At 57.4% G+C, this 13,215-nt stretch overlaps 4 protein-coding genes across 4 annotated transcripts; all 4 read right to left on the reverse strand.

Annotated features, from left to right (window-relative positions):
- Positions 1–142: 142 nt before the first annotated feature.
- On the reverse strand, positions 143–3,214 carry LBRM_06_0300 (conserved hypothetical protein; the record flags this gene model as incomplete). Its single annotated transcript, XM_001561916.1, has 1 exon — positions 143–3,214. The coding sequence occupies one exon, from the start codon at positions 3,212–3,214 to the stop codon at positions 143–145; it is 3,072 nt and encodes a 1,023-aa protein (XP_001561966.1).
- A 1,072-nt stretch (positions 3,215–4,286) lies between these two features.
- LBRM_06_0310 (conserved hypothetical protein) lies at positions 4,287–7,913 on the reverse strand (the record flags this gene model as incomplete). Its single annotated transcript, XM_001561917.1, has 1 exon — positions 4,287–7,913. The coding sequence occupies one exon, from the start codon at positions 7,911–7,913 to the stop codon at positions 4,287–4,289; it is 3,627 nt and encodes a 1,208-aa protein (XP_001561967.1).
- A 720-nt stretch (positions 7,914–8,633) lies between these two features.
- LBRM_06_0320 (oligopeptidase B-like protein) lies at positions 8,634–11,351 on the reverse strand (the record flags this gene model as incomplete). The annotated part of the gene is made up of 1 exon (XM_001561918.1): positions 8,634–11,351. One exon carries the CDS (start codon positions 11,349–11,351, stop codon positions 8,634–8,636), a length of 2,718 nt encoding a protein of 905 aa, XP_001561968.1.
- A 758-nt stretch (positions 11,352–12,109) lies between these two features.
- On the reverse strand, positions 12,110–13,201 carry LBRM_06_0330 (NAD(p)-dependent steroid dehydrogenase-like protein; the record flags this gene model as incomplete). The annotated part of the gene is made up of 1 exon (XM_001561919.1): positions 12,110–13,201. One exon carries the CDS (start codon positions 13,199–13,201, stop codon positions 12,110–12,112), a length of 1,092 nt encoding a protein of 363 aa, XP_001561969.1.
- Between the last annotated feature and the right edge of the window lie 14 nt (positions 13,202–13,215).

The following is a 13,215-nucleotide window of genomic DNA, read 5'->3' on the forward strand; positions in this document are numbered from 1 at the left end:
GTCGTAGTGGCCATCGAAGTACAGCCAAGACCCCCTTCCTCTCCCAACACAGAGAGAGCGAAGTCAACAATAACAAACAAATCTCCAGAATGCGAGCACAGGACAGACCTGACAAATAAGGCGCACTCGTGCCCTGCAGGTGCTAGGCCGGGTACTGCTCCGCAAACTCCATCACAGAGGAAACAAAGGTGGCGTACTCCACAGAGGTGTCATCCGCCGTACCATGCAGCGAGCCCAGCAGTGACTCCCGCTGAGTGGGCAGGTTGTGGCAGTGGCGGTGGTACTGACTCCAGGCAACCACACGGCGGCACAACTCTCGGGTGGCGCGGATCCGAGTCACACCATGTCTCTCCAGCACGCAGTTCACCGCCTCCGCGCACATGCCGTACGTAACTCGACTCTCCTCCCACACCGTCGAGTTGAGGGGCAAACTATAGGCAGTGTCGTGGGTCGATGTCGGCTTGCTGCGGCGTTGCACTTGGCCCCGTCGCCTATGCCGACATCGGATGTTCGACTCCTCCACGAGGAGGAGGAACATGAGAAGCAAGTCCCGGGCATGCGGCCGCACTGCCTCGCACATATCCATCACTAGACCAAGTCGCGCTCGCTCTGCCTCCACTGCAAGTCGCTGCTCTCGCAGCTGCTCTTGCGTCGCCACGTAGTCCGCCGCCGGTGCGATGAGGCGGGCGGAACGCATGCTCTCTTGCGCACCGGCGTACCTGTGTGACACGGTAGCACACCTACTGCTCTCTGAAGAGCGCGTCTGTCGCGCGAGTAGCGTGTGCAGAATTCTCCTCCGCTCTCGTTGCACTGTGAGTGGGCTGCGGTCCTCACACCTAGTGGCAGAGTTGAGCGACGACGGAGTGGGTTGGGCAAACTCACCAGAATCGCTGAAATGACATGATTTGCCAAAGGATAGTCCGGAGCCCCAACCGCCCAGCGCCCCGGCTCCTTCGCTGGGCACATTGGAGGTCCACGCTGGAGGATGAAAGGCGCGGCCAGGTCCCGGCATCTCCTCAACCGATTCGACCAGGTGCCGCACGTCGTGCGGATCCGGAAATGCGGTTTGAGGAAGATCCTCGGTAAAGCGAGCATCAGGATATGCCTCGCGTGATGGCGGGTGAGTGTACGTCCGCGGCAACCATTCACGCGCGACCGTCTGAACTGCGTCACGTTCGAGACGTCTGGGATGTGGCAACCACGGCGCCGCTACCGGCAGCCGGGCCCATCTCTCCTCCACGCCATCTGCACCGGCTTGCAGTTGCTCCACAGCCTGCGAGGCCGAAAACAGCACTCTGCTCTCCTTTGGAAAATCTGCTCCTGGCGCAGTAGCGCCATTCGCGCTGAACGTGGGGAAGGAGTGACACCGCGGTACTTCGTGATGAGGGCGGACCTCAGGCGGTCCACTTGTGTCACAGCCCACACGGATCGGCTCGACAGAGTACCCGCACAGGACGAGAGACTCATCTTGCCAGCTGGCCTCCATAGCCTCAGTTTCCACGCTGAAGTCGATTAAGTCTGGCACCGCGTTCACCTCTTTCTCTCTCCATGTCTTGGCCGGTGTCAAAGAAGGCGAGGGATCGAGGCCGTGGTGACGCAGCTCCGGATGCTGCTGGTAGGCCACTGTAGCTGCATTACCACCAATAAACTGTGCGTCCGTCAGTGAGACCAGTGGGCTTCCAGAGCGAGTGGCTTGCCAGGTGCGGCCGTGGTGCAAGTCCGGGTCCGGCGTGGGTGAACGGTTCGAGGTGTCACGACTACCACTACCGCCTTCCCCTCCACCTTTCCGCAGCAGTACCCCATCTGCTGAGACGGAAGAAGAGAGGGGGAGGTCGGATCTGTCGTATGTCTCAGTGTACGCGCTGGTGTAGAGACCAGCTGTCACGGTACCCTCCTCCTCGCCCTCGTCGCCCTCCGTCATTATGTCGTCGACAAGAATGGTCCGCGTTGGGGTCAGCATGTGACCCGTGCACTGGAGAATCAGCGGCGCGCCGCGCGGCGGACGGTCTCGCACCACACGAGTCAGTGGGCACATCAGCTCTGTGGTATTGAGGGTCGGGTGCATCACGCGAATGAGAGTGCCGTTTTCACGTGTCGGTGGGGCCATAGATGTCTTCGCTGGCATGGCAAGAGGGCGTGGTGGCGGCGAGTTGGCGGCAGCTCTGTCGTCCTCGGGTGAGAGAGAGACGCGAGCGTCACAGCTGCGCGCAGCCACGCGCGGGGGTGTTGTCGGCGTAGCTGTAGGTGTCCCCTTTCCTCCTCCACATCTTTTAGGGTTACTGCTTTTCAGCATATCTGTGAGTGGCAGCACGTGCACTGCGTCGATACTGTCCAGGGTAGACGCCTGAGAGGACGAGGCGTAGGTCATTCGCCGGCGCCCACGTGGAACTTGATCGGCCCTGCAGGAAGCGGTAGCGTTCAGCTCTGGCGCGGGTGGAGACGGCGGCACTACCGCACTACCACGCACCGTGGCCAAAGAAGGTCTTCCACGATAGGGTAGTGCGTTGGGCTGCCGCTCGAAGCGCCTCTCGGACGTGCGAGGAGGGGAGTGTGATAGCTTTTGGTGACAACAGGACACGTCCTGCGACAGTTGCGGCTGCTTGAGGTGAACTGCAGCTGATTCCTTGGAGAACGGTGTGGGTAGGGATCGCAGCGGGTCCAGCCGGCTCTTCCTGCGCCCTCCCTCACTCTTCAGGGGTGAGTCGCACCCTATCATCCTTGTTGAATGAAGAACAACGCCCAGTTCTAGCACTGGGGTCGGAAATGATTCGTCTCTATCCCTTGTCATAGTGGAGTCGTACTCGACGTCGCAGGAGCCTTCTGCGTCTCCTTCCACCATGACGTCTGCCATCGCCTGTGGACCGTTTCCATTTCTACAGAGGTGCGGAAGCAGTTTTCGACTGCACACATTGTCTTCTTCATCGACCCCATCGCCACTCAGCGATAGAGATGGCAGTGCTGCCTGGTCATCACGCCCTGCTTCCCGCTCTGCATAGTCACTGAAGTACGAGACATCCGCGAGCCTTCTCACCTCCCCCACATCAGGCGAGCCGTCTTGCTGAATGGGACTGCCCTCCACCTTAAGGTCCGGCGCTCCCTCATCGTCACTGCTGCAACGATCAGCCGAAATAGTAGACACGTACAGCTCGTCCTCATCGGCTTCATTCGCAGAGGCGTGATACGCAGCGGCGTGCATATACCTACTGGCGAGCATGCCACGTCCACGTGGCTATCCCACAGCACTGGAAAGGAGGAGGGAGAAACTAAGCAAACGAGTTGAGTGACGTAATTGATCGGAGGAGACGAAGGGAGACAGAGACAGGCTAGTGGCGCACACGCACACATGTCTATATTGGGTAAGGAAGGGTTGAGCAAGAAAATACGAGAGAAAAGAACCACGTCAGTCGGGGTGCCGAAAAACTACAGAGAAGCAAAGAGTGACGAGGGAGACACCACGGAGAGAGGATACCGAAAAATGCGAACTTCTCTACCTCCAACGTGAGGCGATCCTGGCTGATTGTTCGCTTCTGTGTTGTGTACGCGGAGGAGAGCAGTGCTCACCTACACACATGCACCCACACCACCCTCAAACGCCTTCTCACACCTGCGCGGAAGGAGGGTGACGAAGCAGATAGATTCGGAAAAAGAGAAAGAGAGAGAGAGAGAGGGGGTATGACGAGAAAAGAGAAGGAGAAGCCGCAGAAAAGGAAAAAAGAAGGATCTCTGCCCTGTTCGTATTTCCCGTAGCGAAGTGTGGGGTGTGTCTATCCCCGTCGCGGTACCAACTCCTCTGGGTGTGTATGTATGGGAGGGGGGGGGGTGGAAAGGGGTGGGGGGCATGCGTGCTGCTCGAGTATCGATGTCGCTACCGGTGAGTGTGAGTGGGTCAGTTGTAATGAAAAGAATAAAGGGGACAGCAAGAAGGGAGAGAGGGGGGGGGAATAAAGTGAGAGTGACAAGAGAGGAGGAAAGAGGAAGGGGAAACAGCAGGAAAGGGGGGATGTGGTCGTGTGCGCATCCAGTGAAGGCGGGAGCACACCGTCGACCACCAGTAAGACCAACAAGAAAGTAGAAACACAGGGCTAGAAAAACGGTGGGTTTGTTGGTAGTAGTGGTACATGGATGCCTGCTCAGCGAGGAAAAGCGCGCAAGTAGAAGAAGAAAGGAGAAGCAGCGAACTGCGGATGCCTGTCCATGACCTTCGCCCCCGCTGTTCTGCGACCTCTCCCCGAAATTAACTCGGGCAGCGTGAACGATTGGCTGTTGTGCATCAATATGCACTGACCTCACCGCCGCGATCCCCTCTCGCCGCCGCCGAGCGTACTGGGTGATCCGAACGTCGTCTGATGCGACCACGGACAAGAAGCGGCAAGCTTAGAACGCAACTCCCGGGCCCGGGCACTTGCCGCTGCGTCGCCGAGTGCAGCGGCACGGTTGTACAGTCGCAGTGCCTCCTGCGGCTTGTCGAGCAGCGCCTCCAGAAGCACAGCGTAGTTGTACGCGGTCATGCGGTCTTGCGGATCTAGCTGCAATGACCGGGCATACCACTGCGCGGCTGCCGCGTAGTCCTTCTCGATCGCCTCGGCAATGTACGCGTGAGCCTTAGTGCCCATCACGTCGTTGGTGCCGTGAGCGCGGCACACCGCCGCCCACGCGCGATGCGCTGCGGCAACATCCCCACGTCTTAGTAGCGCCCATCCGTGCGTGAGCGCCTCCTTCGCAGAGAGGTAGCCCATCCCTCCCCCACCGTCGTTGTCCTCGTTCGCGGTAACGGAGACGGGACAAGAGCGACTGGCCAAAACCGCCGTGCTGTGATCCAGAGTTGGTTGGTCAATGCGAAACGATCCTCTTGCAGAATCCTCGGCAGGCCTTTTTCTATCTGAGCCAGCAACCGCGAGATACTGGGCGTACAAGCTGCTTGGCGACAGTGATGCGTGTGTTGTATGGGACGTAGGTGGCGTACGCGGCGCGTGTGACACTGCAGCTCTTGACGTGTGAAATTCACGCCGGTCATCAGCCGAGGCCTCAGGCAAGCAACTCTCGTTCAAGCCCATCACCACCCGAGAGCCTTTTGAATGCACTTTGGAGCTGGAAGAAAAGCAAGGCGGCACTGTCGCCGGAGGCCCATCCAAGGGCAGAACAAGCTCCAGTGGAGCCAATGGCACCCTGTCATGCGCCCTTGCCATGAGCTGCTCTACCTGTCTCTCCTGCTGGATGTGCTGCAGCGTATTCACAACCGCAACTGGTGCACGTTGCTGCATACCAGATGACAGTCTCCCATCAAGCCTCTCCACAGCCTCCAGAGTTGCCTGCACCTCGGTGCGCTCAGCATTGATGCGGGAGAGCTGCGCCTCCTCCTCCAGCTGCAACCGTCTGCGAATCCTGCGAACGTGCTCCTCCGTCTCCTTCTGCAGTCGGTTGATTTCGCGCTCCGCCTCTACACGGCGAGGAGCGGTGGGCATGCTGCTCTCTTCGTTTTGAAGCTGGTTGGCGTAGGCGAGCATGCTCTCTTTGAGCGCCTTGACCGTCCGCTCGACCTCTGCCAGACCTGCCCGCGCCATCACCGCGGCCTCCTCGATCGGCGTCACCTCCTTGCCCTTGTAGGCTCCCATCACAACACAGCGGTTGCACGCGAAGGCGTGGCTTTCCATCACGTAATACTCAACCGGCCTACCAGGGTGCGCGGGGCAGGGCTGCAGCTGCGGGTCGACAACGCACTGCAGAAAAAGTCGCGGTAAAATCTGCTGGCGAGAGTAGACAGCGATCACTGGTCCGTTGGCTTCGTCGACGTAGGCGCAGCTGTCGTACTTGGCGAGGAAGTCGGCGGTTAACTTCCGCGGTGCATGCACAGCGGTGGGGCACGAATACATCTCGCCCACCGCGACATCACAGACGAGAAGGGAACAGGAGTGCTTTTCCGTGCAGTGCCGGAAGGGCTCGCGTAAGAAGATAAACGGGCCGTCGCCTTTTGCCGTACTTGTGTCGTGGGCCGTGGCCGAAGAGGCAAGCGCATCCCTGTACAGGCCCCTGGGGTCCGCCGCAGGGTGAAGGCCAAAACGTGCGACATCCATGAGACTTTTCGAGTCTCCAACCAGTACCAGACGCTCCGTCTTGGTCCGTTTCGCCTGCCCCTCCACGTACGCCGCGAACCCTGCGTACTGCTCCTTGTGAAAGAGAGAGCTAACACTCATCACCTGCAGATGCAGAGACTGGAGTCCGGTCAGCCGTACTGCCTCCTGTACAACCGCCTCATAGTACGCATCGCTTGAAGTGAGTGCCTCGGTGCGAAAGGCATGATCCACACGGCGCGACCACTCCTCTACGAGCACCTGAACCTCTCCTCCGTCGGGTGCCTCACTGAACACATGCAGGGCACGCACCGCCGCTGCAAACTCGTCTCGGTCTAAGAAAAAAAGAAGGTGCTCCCGCCATGGCTTGAAGTGCTCTTGCCGGGTCTGCATCATCTGACACATCTTGCGCCACAGAGAAGAGTCCCGCAACTCGGCAACGTCTCGTCGGCTCGCACCGGTGGTCGCGCCCAACACCATCACCTGGTCCTTTGGCGTGATGATGGGCTTCGCTTCATGATGGCTACCAGTCACAGTGGCCTTGTGCCCACCACCACATGGAGCATCATCAACCTCAACCGCAAAGCTGGGCGACCGGTCAAGCGAGCGCGCTGTCTCCAGCGGTGCCTCCCGAACTGGAATCGGCGTGGGTGACATAGGTACAGAGACGTACAGGTGCTTCGCGGCAGGTGTCGGCGGACAGCGCTGTAAAGCAGCAGAAGCAGCAGCACTCGCATCTGCGCTACCTCTCACGAGCGACGAGGAGCCGTGATGCAAAGAAGAGTGGGAATGACCGTCTCCGCCGTCCTCCATTGGGATTCTCCTAGTCTGCGGGGGTGATGGTGGTGCAGGGGTGTACCGAGGCGTAGGGAACAGATATGTGCGCGGGTCCGGCTCCGGGCCGTAGCGTCCCACGAGGGCATAAAATAGACCCGCAGGTGTGCTAGTCTTCTCATCGCTCGCGTGCGCGGTGAGTATCTCTTGTACGCTAGTGGAATTTTGGTCAAGCTGATAGGCAGCCATGTACGCGGTCAGCCGTTGGTGTTGATCGATCGTGGTCACCTCTGGGCCATTGTCGAGCACCAAGTTGCGCATCAGCTCTTCCTCTCGGCCCTCCCATTGCCGCAGCAGCGACGGGATTTCGCTCTTGTACTGCGGGCCGTATACATCAAAGAAGCTTGCCAGTCGCTCCTCGTAGTTTTGAATCGAGTAGCGGCGATACAGCTTTGTGAATGTGTCGAGTTCCGAGACGACCTCAACCACGCTGGGCACAAGCCGCAGTCCTTGCGGGTTGTACGTGCGCAAGAAATTCTCCAGGCGTTGGCGGTACCCCGCCTTGTCACCTGGGTCTACGGTAAAAGAAAGCCCCACTTGACCCATTTCAGTCCCCACGATCCGTGTGGTGAGCTTGTGCGCCTCCACGATGTCCTTCGCGTTGAGTGGCAGTGGAGCTGAGGTGCCCACAACGCGCGTACCATCGAGATCACCGTCTGCGCGACGATCTGTACGATAAGGAGAGGAGGACCTTCTGATCCTGTGTGTGACTTCCCGCACCATCACCACCACCTCGATCTCCGGAGTCGCACACCGCCACACCTTTGGCCCGCCCCCATCCCCGCCGTCCATGCGCCGAGCGACATCGTCCAAGCGCACCTCAAATAGGTTGGGAGTGGTGGACACCACATCGTCCGTGGTGAACGCCGCCGTGGCCACTGGTGCAGAGTAGGCAGACACGCGAAGCGCCAGGTGCGCCTCCACAACGAACGACCGCGGGCCGTTCTCACAAGCGGACAGCGGCACATTCACCAGGTTGTGGATAGTAACGAGTATCGGCCATGACTGCATGATGATATAGCGCCACTGCACGTTTCTCGTGTCACCCGGCGCTTGGTGGTCTTCTAGTTGAGGTGGACGAGTGAGCGCGCACAAGTTCCCTCGCGGATGCCAGCACACTCTTTATGCCTGTATATATATATATATATATGCATGGGCGTGTCGCCGTGTAGCGTGAGATGGCGCGCCGTAGCCGCGCGCACATGTGCTGAGCTGATCCTGTGGAGGTGAAGAAAGGAAAGAACGGACAAGAGAGACCCAGTAAGCAAACTCAGCGTGCTTCTGTGCACGGGCACCGCAAGGCCTTTTGCCACGTAGGCGCACAACAACTACGCAGCGTTTTCGTACCACGGAAGCACACATGCACACACACAAGGTCTGTGCGAGGGGTCGAGATAGGAAAAAAGGGCCGCCGCACGGGAGGCCATGGTAGCGGCACAGATACTTTCAATCTTTGCCCCACCCCCCCTTTTTTCGCTGCTCGTGTCCGTCTCCGTGCTCTCCCACACTGCAGCTACGGAAGCATTACAAACGGGCCCGCGTCGGCCTCTGCGACAGGAGTTTAAAACAACATATGTGAGCAAACGCTACTTTCTTCTCAGTATTTCTGTGGATGCAACGGTGGCGTACACCCGCTGTACATATCAGCATCACCATAGCGCACACGGAGCCAACTCCATCCTGCGCAAGCACACAGTCACCACCGAAGAGCTTCGTACGCGTCATCATCGACTACGGCTTCCCGCGCTGCTCCCCTTGATAGAGGTTGCGACCGGTTGCCTTGCCAAGGCTCCCCACCTTCGCCCCGGAGCGAGCGCTCTCGCGGGCGTCGCGCTCCTTCGCGCGAAACATCTCATCCACCTTCTTCTGATCAAGGTCCGAGTCCGTCGGCACCCAGAAGAACGGCTCCTTCTGCGCCTTTACCTTGCGGAAGTTCGGCTCCCAATTGAAGGAGTTCAGCTTTACGTGGTAGTCGATCCGCTCCCTCTCCCAGTTATCCCACTTCAGGAACACTTTTTGCTGGTCGTCGTGATCCATGGCGCCGGTGGTAGTAAGGTTGTGCATGTGGGTCATGATGTCCATGTCGTTGAGCACCTTGCCAGGGCCCTCGAGGTCTAGCTGCGAACACAGAAAAGCAAGCTCCTCACAGATGTTCTCCGTGTCGCCCCACAAGTAGTGCCCACCGCTGGGCCGCATGCGCAGAACCAGCGGACGAGCAACCGGATCCACGTCCCTGCGGGTGCGCTGCTGCCGCAGCTTTGCCACGTACTTAAGTGCATTCCACGCCGGAACACGGTCGTCATCGAGGCAGACCGATATCATCATGCCAGGGTACGTCACACGGTCGTTCACATTGTAGTACGGATCGTACTGCTTGAGCAAGTCCAAGTCTCTCTTGTTGTTGAGCGGGTCACCCCAGTCCTCGCGCTCGGCGAGCGACAGCGGAAGGTCGGGGTCGATCATGGTGTTAATTATGTCCAGGAACGGCGACCGCATCAGTGCATTGCCGAACAGTCCACACCCACGCATGTTCATGGCTGCCGCGATCGGTACACAGCCAGCGCTGGCCCCCGCAGCCACCATCAACTCCGGTTTTGTGTAGCCCATATCCACCATGTGCTCGCAGCACGCGATGAAGTCCTTGATGCACTTGATTTTGTTCTCTCCCTTCCCAAGCTGGGCCCAGTTGGGCAGCTCGCCGCCGCCGCGGACGTGTGCGAAGGCAACGGTCCAACGCCGCCGCAGCATCCAGATGTACGGGGCCAGTTGGAAGTGCATCGAGGGAACTTCACCGTAGGAGCCGTAGACGTAGATGAGGCAGTGCTTTGGTGTGTTGGGCTGTGCCTCAAAGTCAGTCGCTTCCTGAATGAACGCGTCGCGGCGCTGGCATATCGTGATTGGAATCTCTGTTCCGTCCTCCGAAACGCAGACATCGCGGTAGATGCTGTAGGGCCACATGTAATCCCACGGCGTGAAGTGCTCTGACTGGCGTTGTGTGAAGAGGGCCTCAGACGTGCACAGCCTCGCCTGAGTGGACGTGATGTCCGAGCTGAAGTTGAAGACGCAGTCACGCGGCGGCTGAATCAGGCTGCTGTAGACAAAGCTCATCGCCTCTTGCCCAAAGTTCTTGTTCAGGCCAGGGGTCACTGTGGTCAGCTGGGGAAAGTGCAGCACAACGTCCTCGATCCGCGGCGTCTGCGCAGCAGCGTCGAGACCACCGTCACACCTGATAACGCGAATATGCTGAATGCGCTCGAAGGCGAAGTGTGACTCGTAAAGAATGATGCGACCCTGGAAGAGATCCACGTCAGAGATTTGCACATCGTTGCGGTGCGGCACAAGCTCTTTCCACTCCGCCTCCTTCCCATAAGCCAAGGCCACCTCGTCGCGAATGTACACCACACGGTAGTTCGGTCCCTTGTCGGATGTCACCATGAGAAAGTTGCCGTTGTAGTGCTCTAGCCAGTTCCATCCCGACTTCCCTGCTATCTCGACCGGCTTGCCCTCCTTGAAGAAGGACTTCAGAGGGGTTGGAATAATAGGGAAGGATGCAGGCACGACTAGCGCGTTACCGTTCACCTTCGAGTCCGAGGTTATCGTGACGAACCTGTTATCCTTTGTCTTTCGAACATCCACAAAAAACTGTTCGTCTTCATCACGGTAAATCTCCACCGGTGGCTCCAATATGCCGGGTCGTATTTCCTGCATCATGACACGGTGAGGCCGATTGAGCTCGTTCGATTCGGTGTAGAAAAACTGGCTGCCGGAGCCAAACTCGATGCTGACGATGTTCGTCCCGCGAATCACGTGGAACAGACTGGCGTTGTCGATACTACGAATGTGACACAAATACCTGTCACCACCTTCCACCGAAAGGGTGTATGCGAGGTAGCGGCCGTCGTCAGAGACACGGCAAACACCAATGGAGCAGTCCTTGTAGCCGAAGTGCTGCTGGAGGAGGAGAGGGTTGATGAGTTCCTCTGCCAAGAGATCCACTTCACCAAAACGCTTCCGGTAGAAGCCTGTCGCATTCGAGTCGTGCCCAGGAACGACACGGGTAAAGTACACATAGTCGCCGATGCGCTCCTCGCCCTTGTCATACCCGCCCTCACGGCTGCTCACAACCACCTTGGCATCCAGCTCTGCCCATAGACGACCCTTCGAATGTCGAAAGTCAAACTTGCTGCTAATCAGAGAGAAGTGCTGCATCTCCTTTTTAGCGTACTCTTGGGTGTTCCGGTCGAACAAGTCTTCCATGTAGCGAAATGGGTCCGGTTTCTGGGCTTCTCCATGCAGTTCGAGACCCTCAGGCTTCTCGGTGGGCAGCGGCCCGTCCAGCATAGGAAGTGGGTACGAATTACGGAGTTGCGGACACCATTTGTTAACCGCCTTACGCGATAAAGAGTAGCCCAGATTTGACGCCGGTACCCATGGAAAAAGTGCAGCCATGATTCCCACCTGCCCCCTGCGCGTTGCAGTTGGGCTAACCTTCGGAAAGTTGCGTTGTATTTGGGGAGTGGCCAAAAGGGAGGCCAAGCTCCACAGGCTGTGGTGAACAACTTTCGATTACTAAAAATCCACAAATACAAAGAGGGTGTGCTACAACATAAAGCAAATGAACAGAAAAGTCAAAGAGAGGGAAAAATGTGAAGCCACCATAAGTCAGCAAGAGAGGTCGGCTCACCTGCCCTACCAGCTTTGCATGGTGTTGTCACGCAAATCCCTGGTAATATGATGCTAGAGTCAACCACAAGTCCCTTGCCAGTGTACAGTGTAGACAATCACACAAATAAAACGAGTCGAATGTTGTGCACTTTTCGCTGTGGAGCTACGCCACTACCCTGAGATCGAAGTACTACAGCACTCGGCGCCTCTGCTTCAAAACAGAAAAGCAGCGCGCATTGTTTTTTGTGAGGAAGGACCTCCCATTTCCTCTGGCACACCGCACAGTACACTTTCAACTTCAGGCTTTCCGCTGTCTGTGTAATGGGCAGTGCAAAGCAGAGAAGAACTACTTTTTGATTTTGAAAAAGTGCAAAGAGCTAATCGCGTACCGATGGCTATTCTCCATCCTCTTCACTGATAGCGAGTCAGAGCTCTCAAGCGAAATGGGAGCTGTGGAGTACGCGCACGTATGCACACATAAGCGAAAACAAGAGAACAGGAAAAGAAAAGAGGCGTGACATCAATATTTCTTTTTCAGTTTGTTACCTGTCCTTTCGCACCTGAATGTCGATCTTTTGCTGCGAACCGGAAGAAATGCCAGCTATAGAGCTGTGATCCTGCTTGTTGAACTTAGGCAACCAATTCAGCATGAACCACTCGATCGTGTCATTCCAGCCATCCCCAAAAGGAATGACGGGCTGAAACTCGAGATCGTGCTGGGCCGCGTCGATCCGAAACCAGCGATTCATTGTGAGAACAAATACGTTAAAGACGTTGAGCTTGAACGTTGTTCTCATCATCCAGCCCGCCAATTCCGCGAAAAGTGCTGCAATGTAAAGGAACCAGAACGGGTAGTGAGCTTTGCTCATTATGGACCCAAACCCCATTCTCACAATGGCCTTGTCGAGTTCCTTCCAGAAAATGCAGTACGCCGCCGGCTCAGGATGCGTGTCACCGTCGGTCACAATGTAAAACCGTCCAAGGTACGGAGAATCCTTGTATAGCTGCTTCTCTGCAATGATGAGGCCGTGACAATAGTTGTCCACGTGGGTGAAGCAGATGCGGTTGTCGCCTTTACCGAAGACACGCAGCTTACCTGTGCCCGCAGCCTCCAGGATGTTGGGCAAAAACAGGTTGTCGCGTGGCCCATACACCTGATGCGGAGCAACCGCGATAGACCAGAAGTCGTCGTCGATGGACTCCCGCACCGCCATTTCGGCCTCTGCCTTTGTCTCTGCGTACATTTGCATGTAATGCTCAAGTGGTAGTTTCGGCATTTCATCCTCAGTAAGCCCATCGACATTTGGGCGGTGGAAAAGACTACCCTTGAACCGAGTTGATGGTGACGAGCTGAAAATCATCTTCTTCACCCCGTGTTCCTTGCAGGCGCGGATCACGTTCACTGTGCCCCCATGATTGACCCGCTTGTACAAGTTGTGAGGGTGGAAAGGCCCCACAGCAGCCGCAAGGTGCCAAACGCAGTCACTCCCTTTGATGGCTGCCGAAACATCAGAATAGCACGTGATATCGCCAACAACATATTCAATCGCCGGGTGGTTCCAGACACCGATAGCCTTTTCTTTGGGAACAATATCAAAGCACACAACCTTCTCGGCGCCTCGCTCGACCAGCATCTCCACTAAACGAG

Source organism: Leishmania braziliensis, chromosome 6, assembly GCF_000002845.2.
Source record: "Leishmania braziliensis MHOM/BR/75/M2904 complete genome, chromosome 6".
NCBI lineage: Eukaryota > Euglenozoa > Kinetoplastea > Trypanosomatida > Trypanosomatidae > Leishmania > Leishmania braziliensis.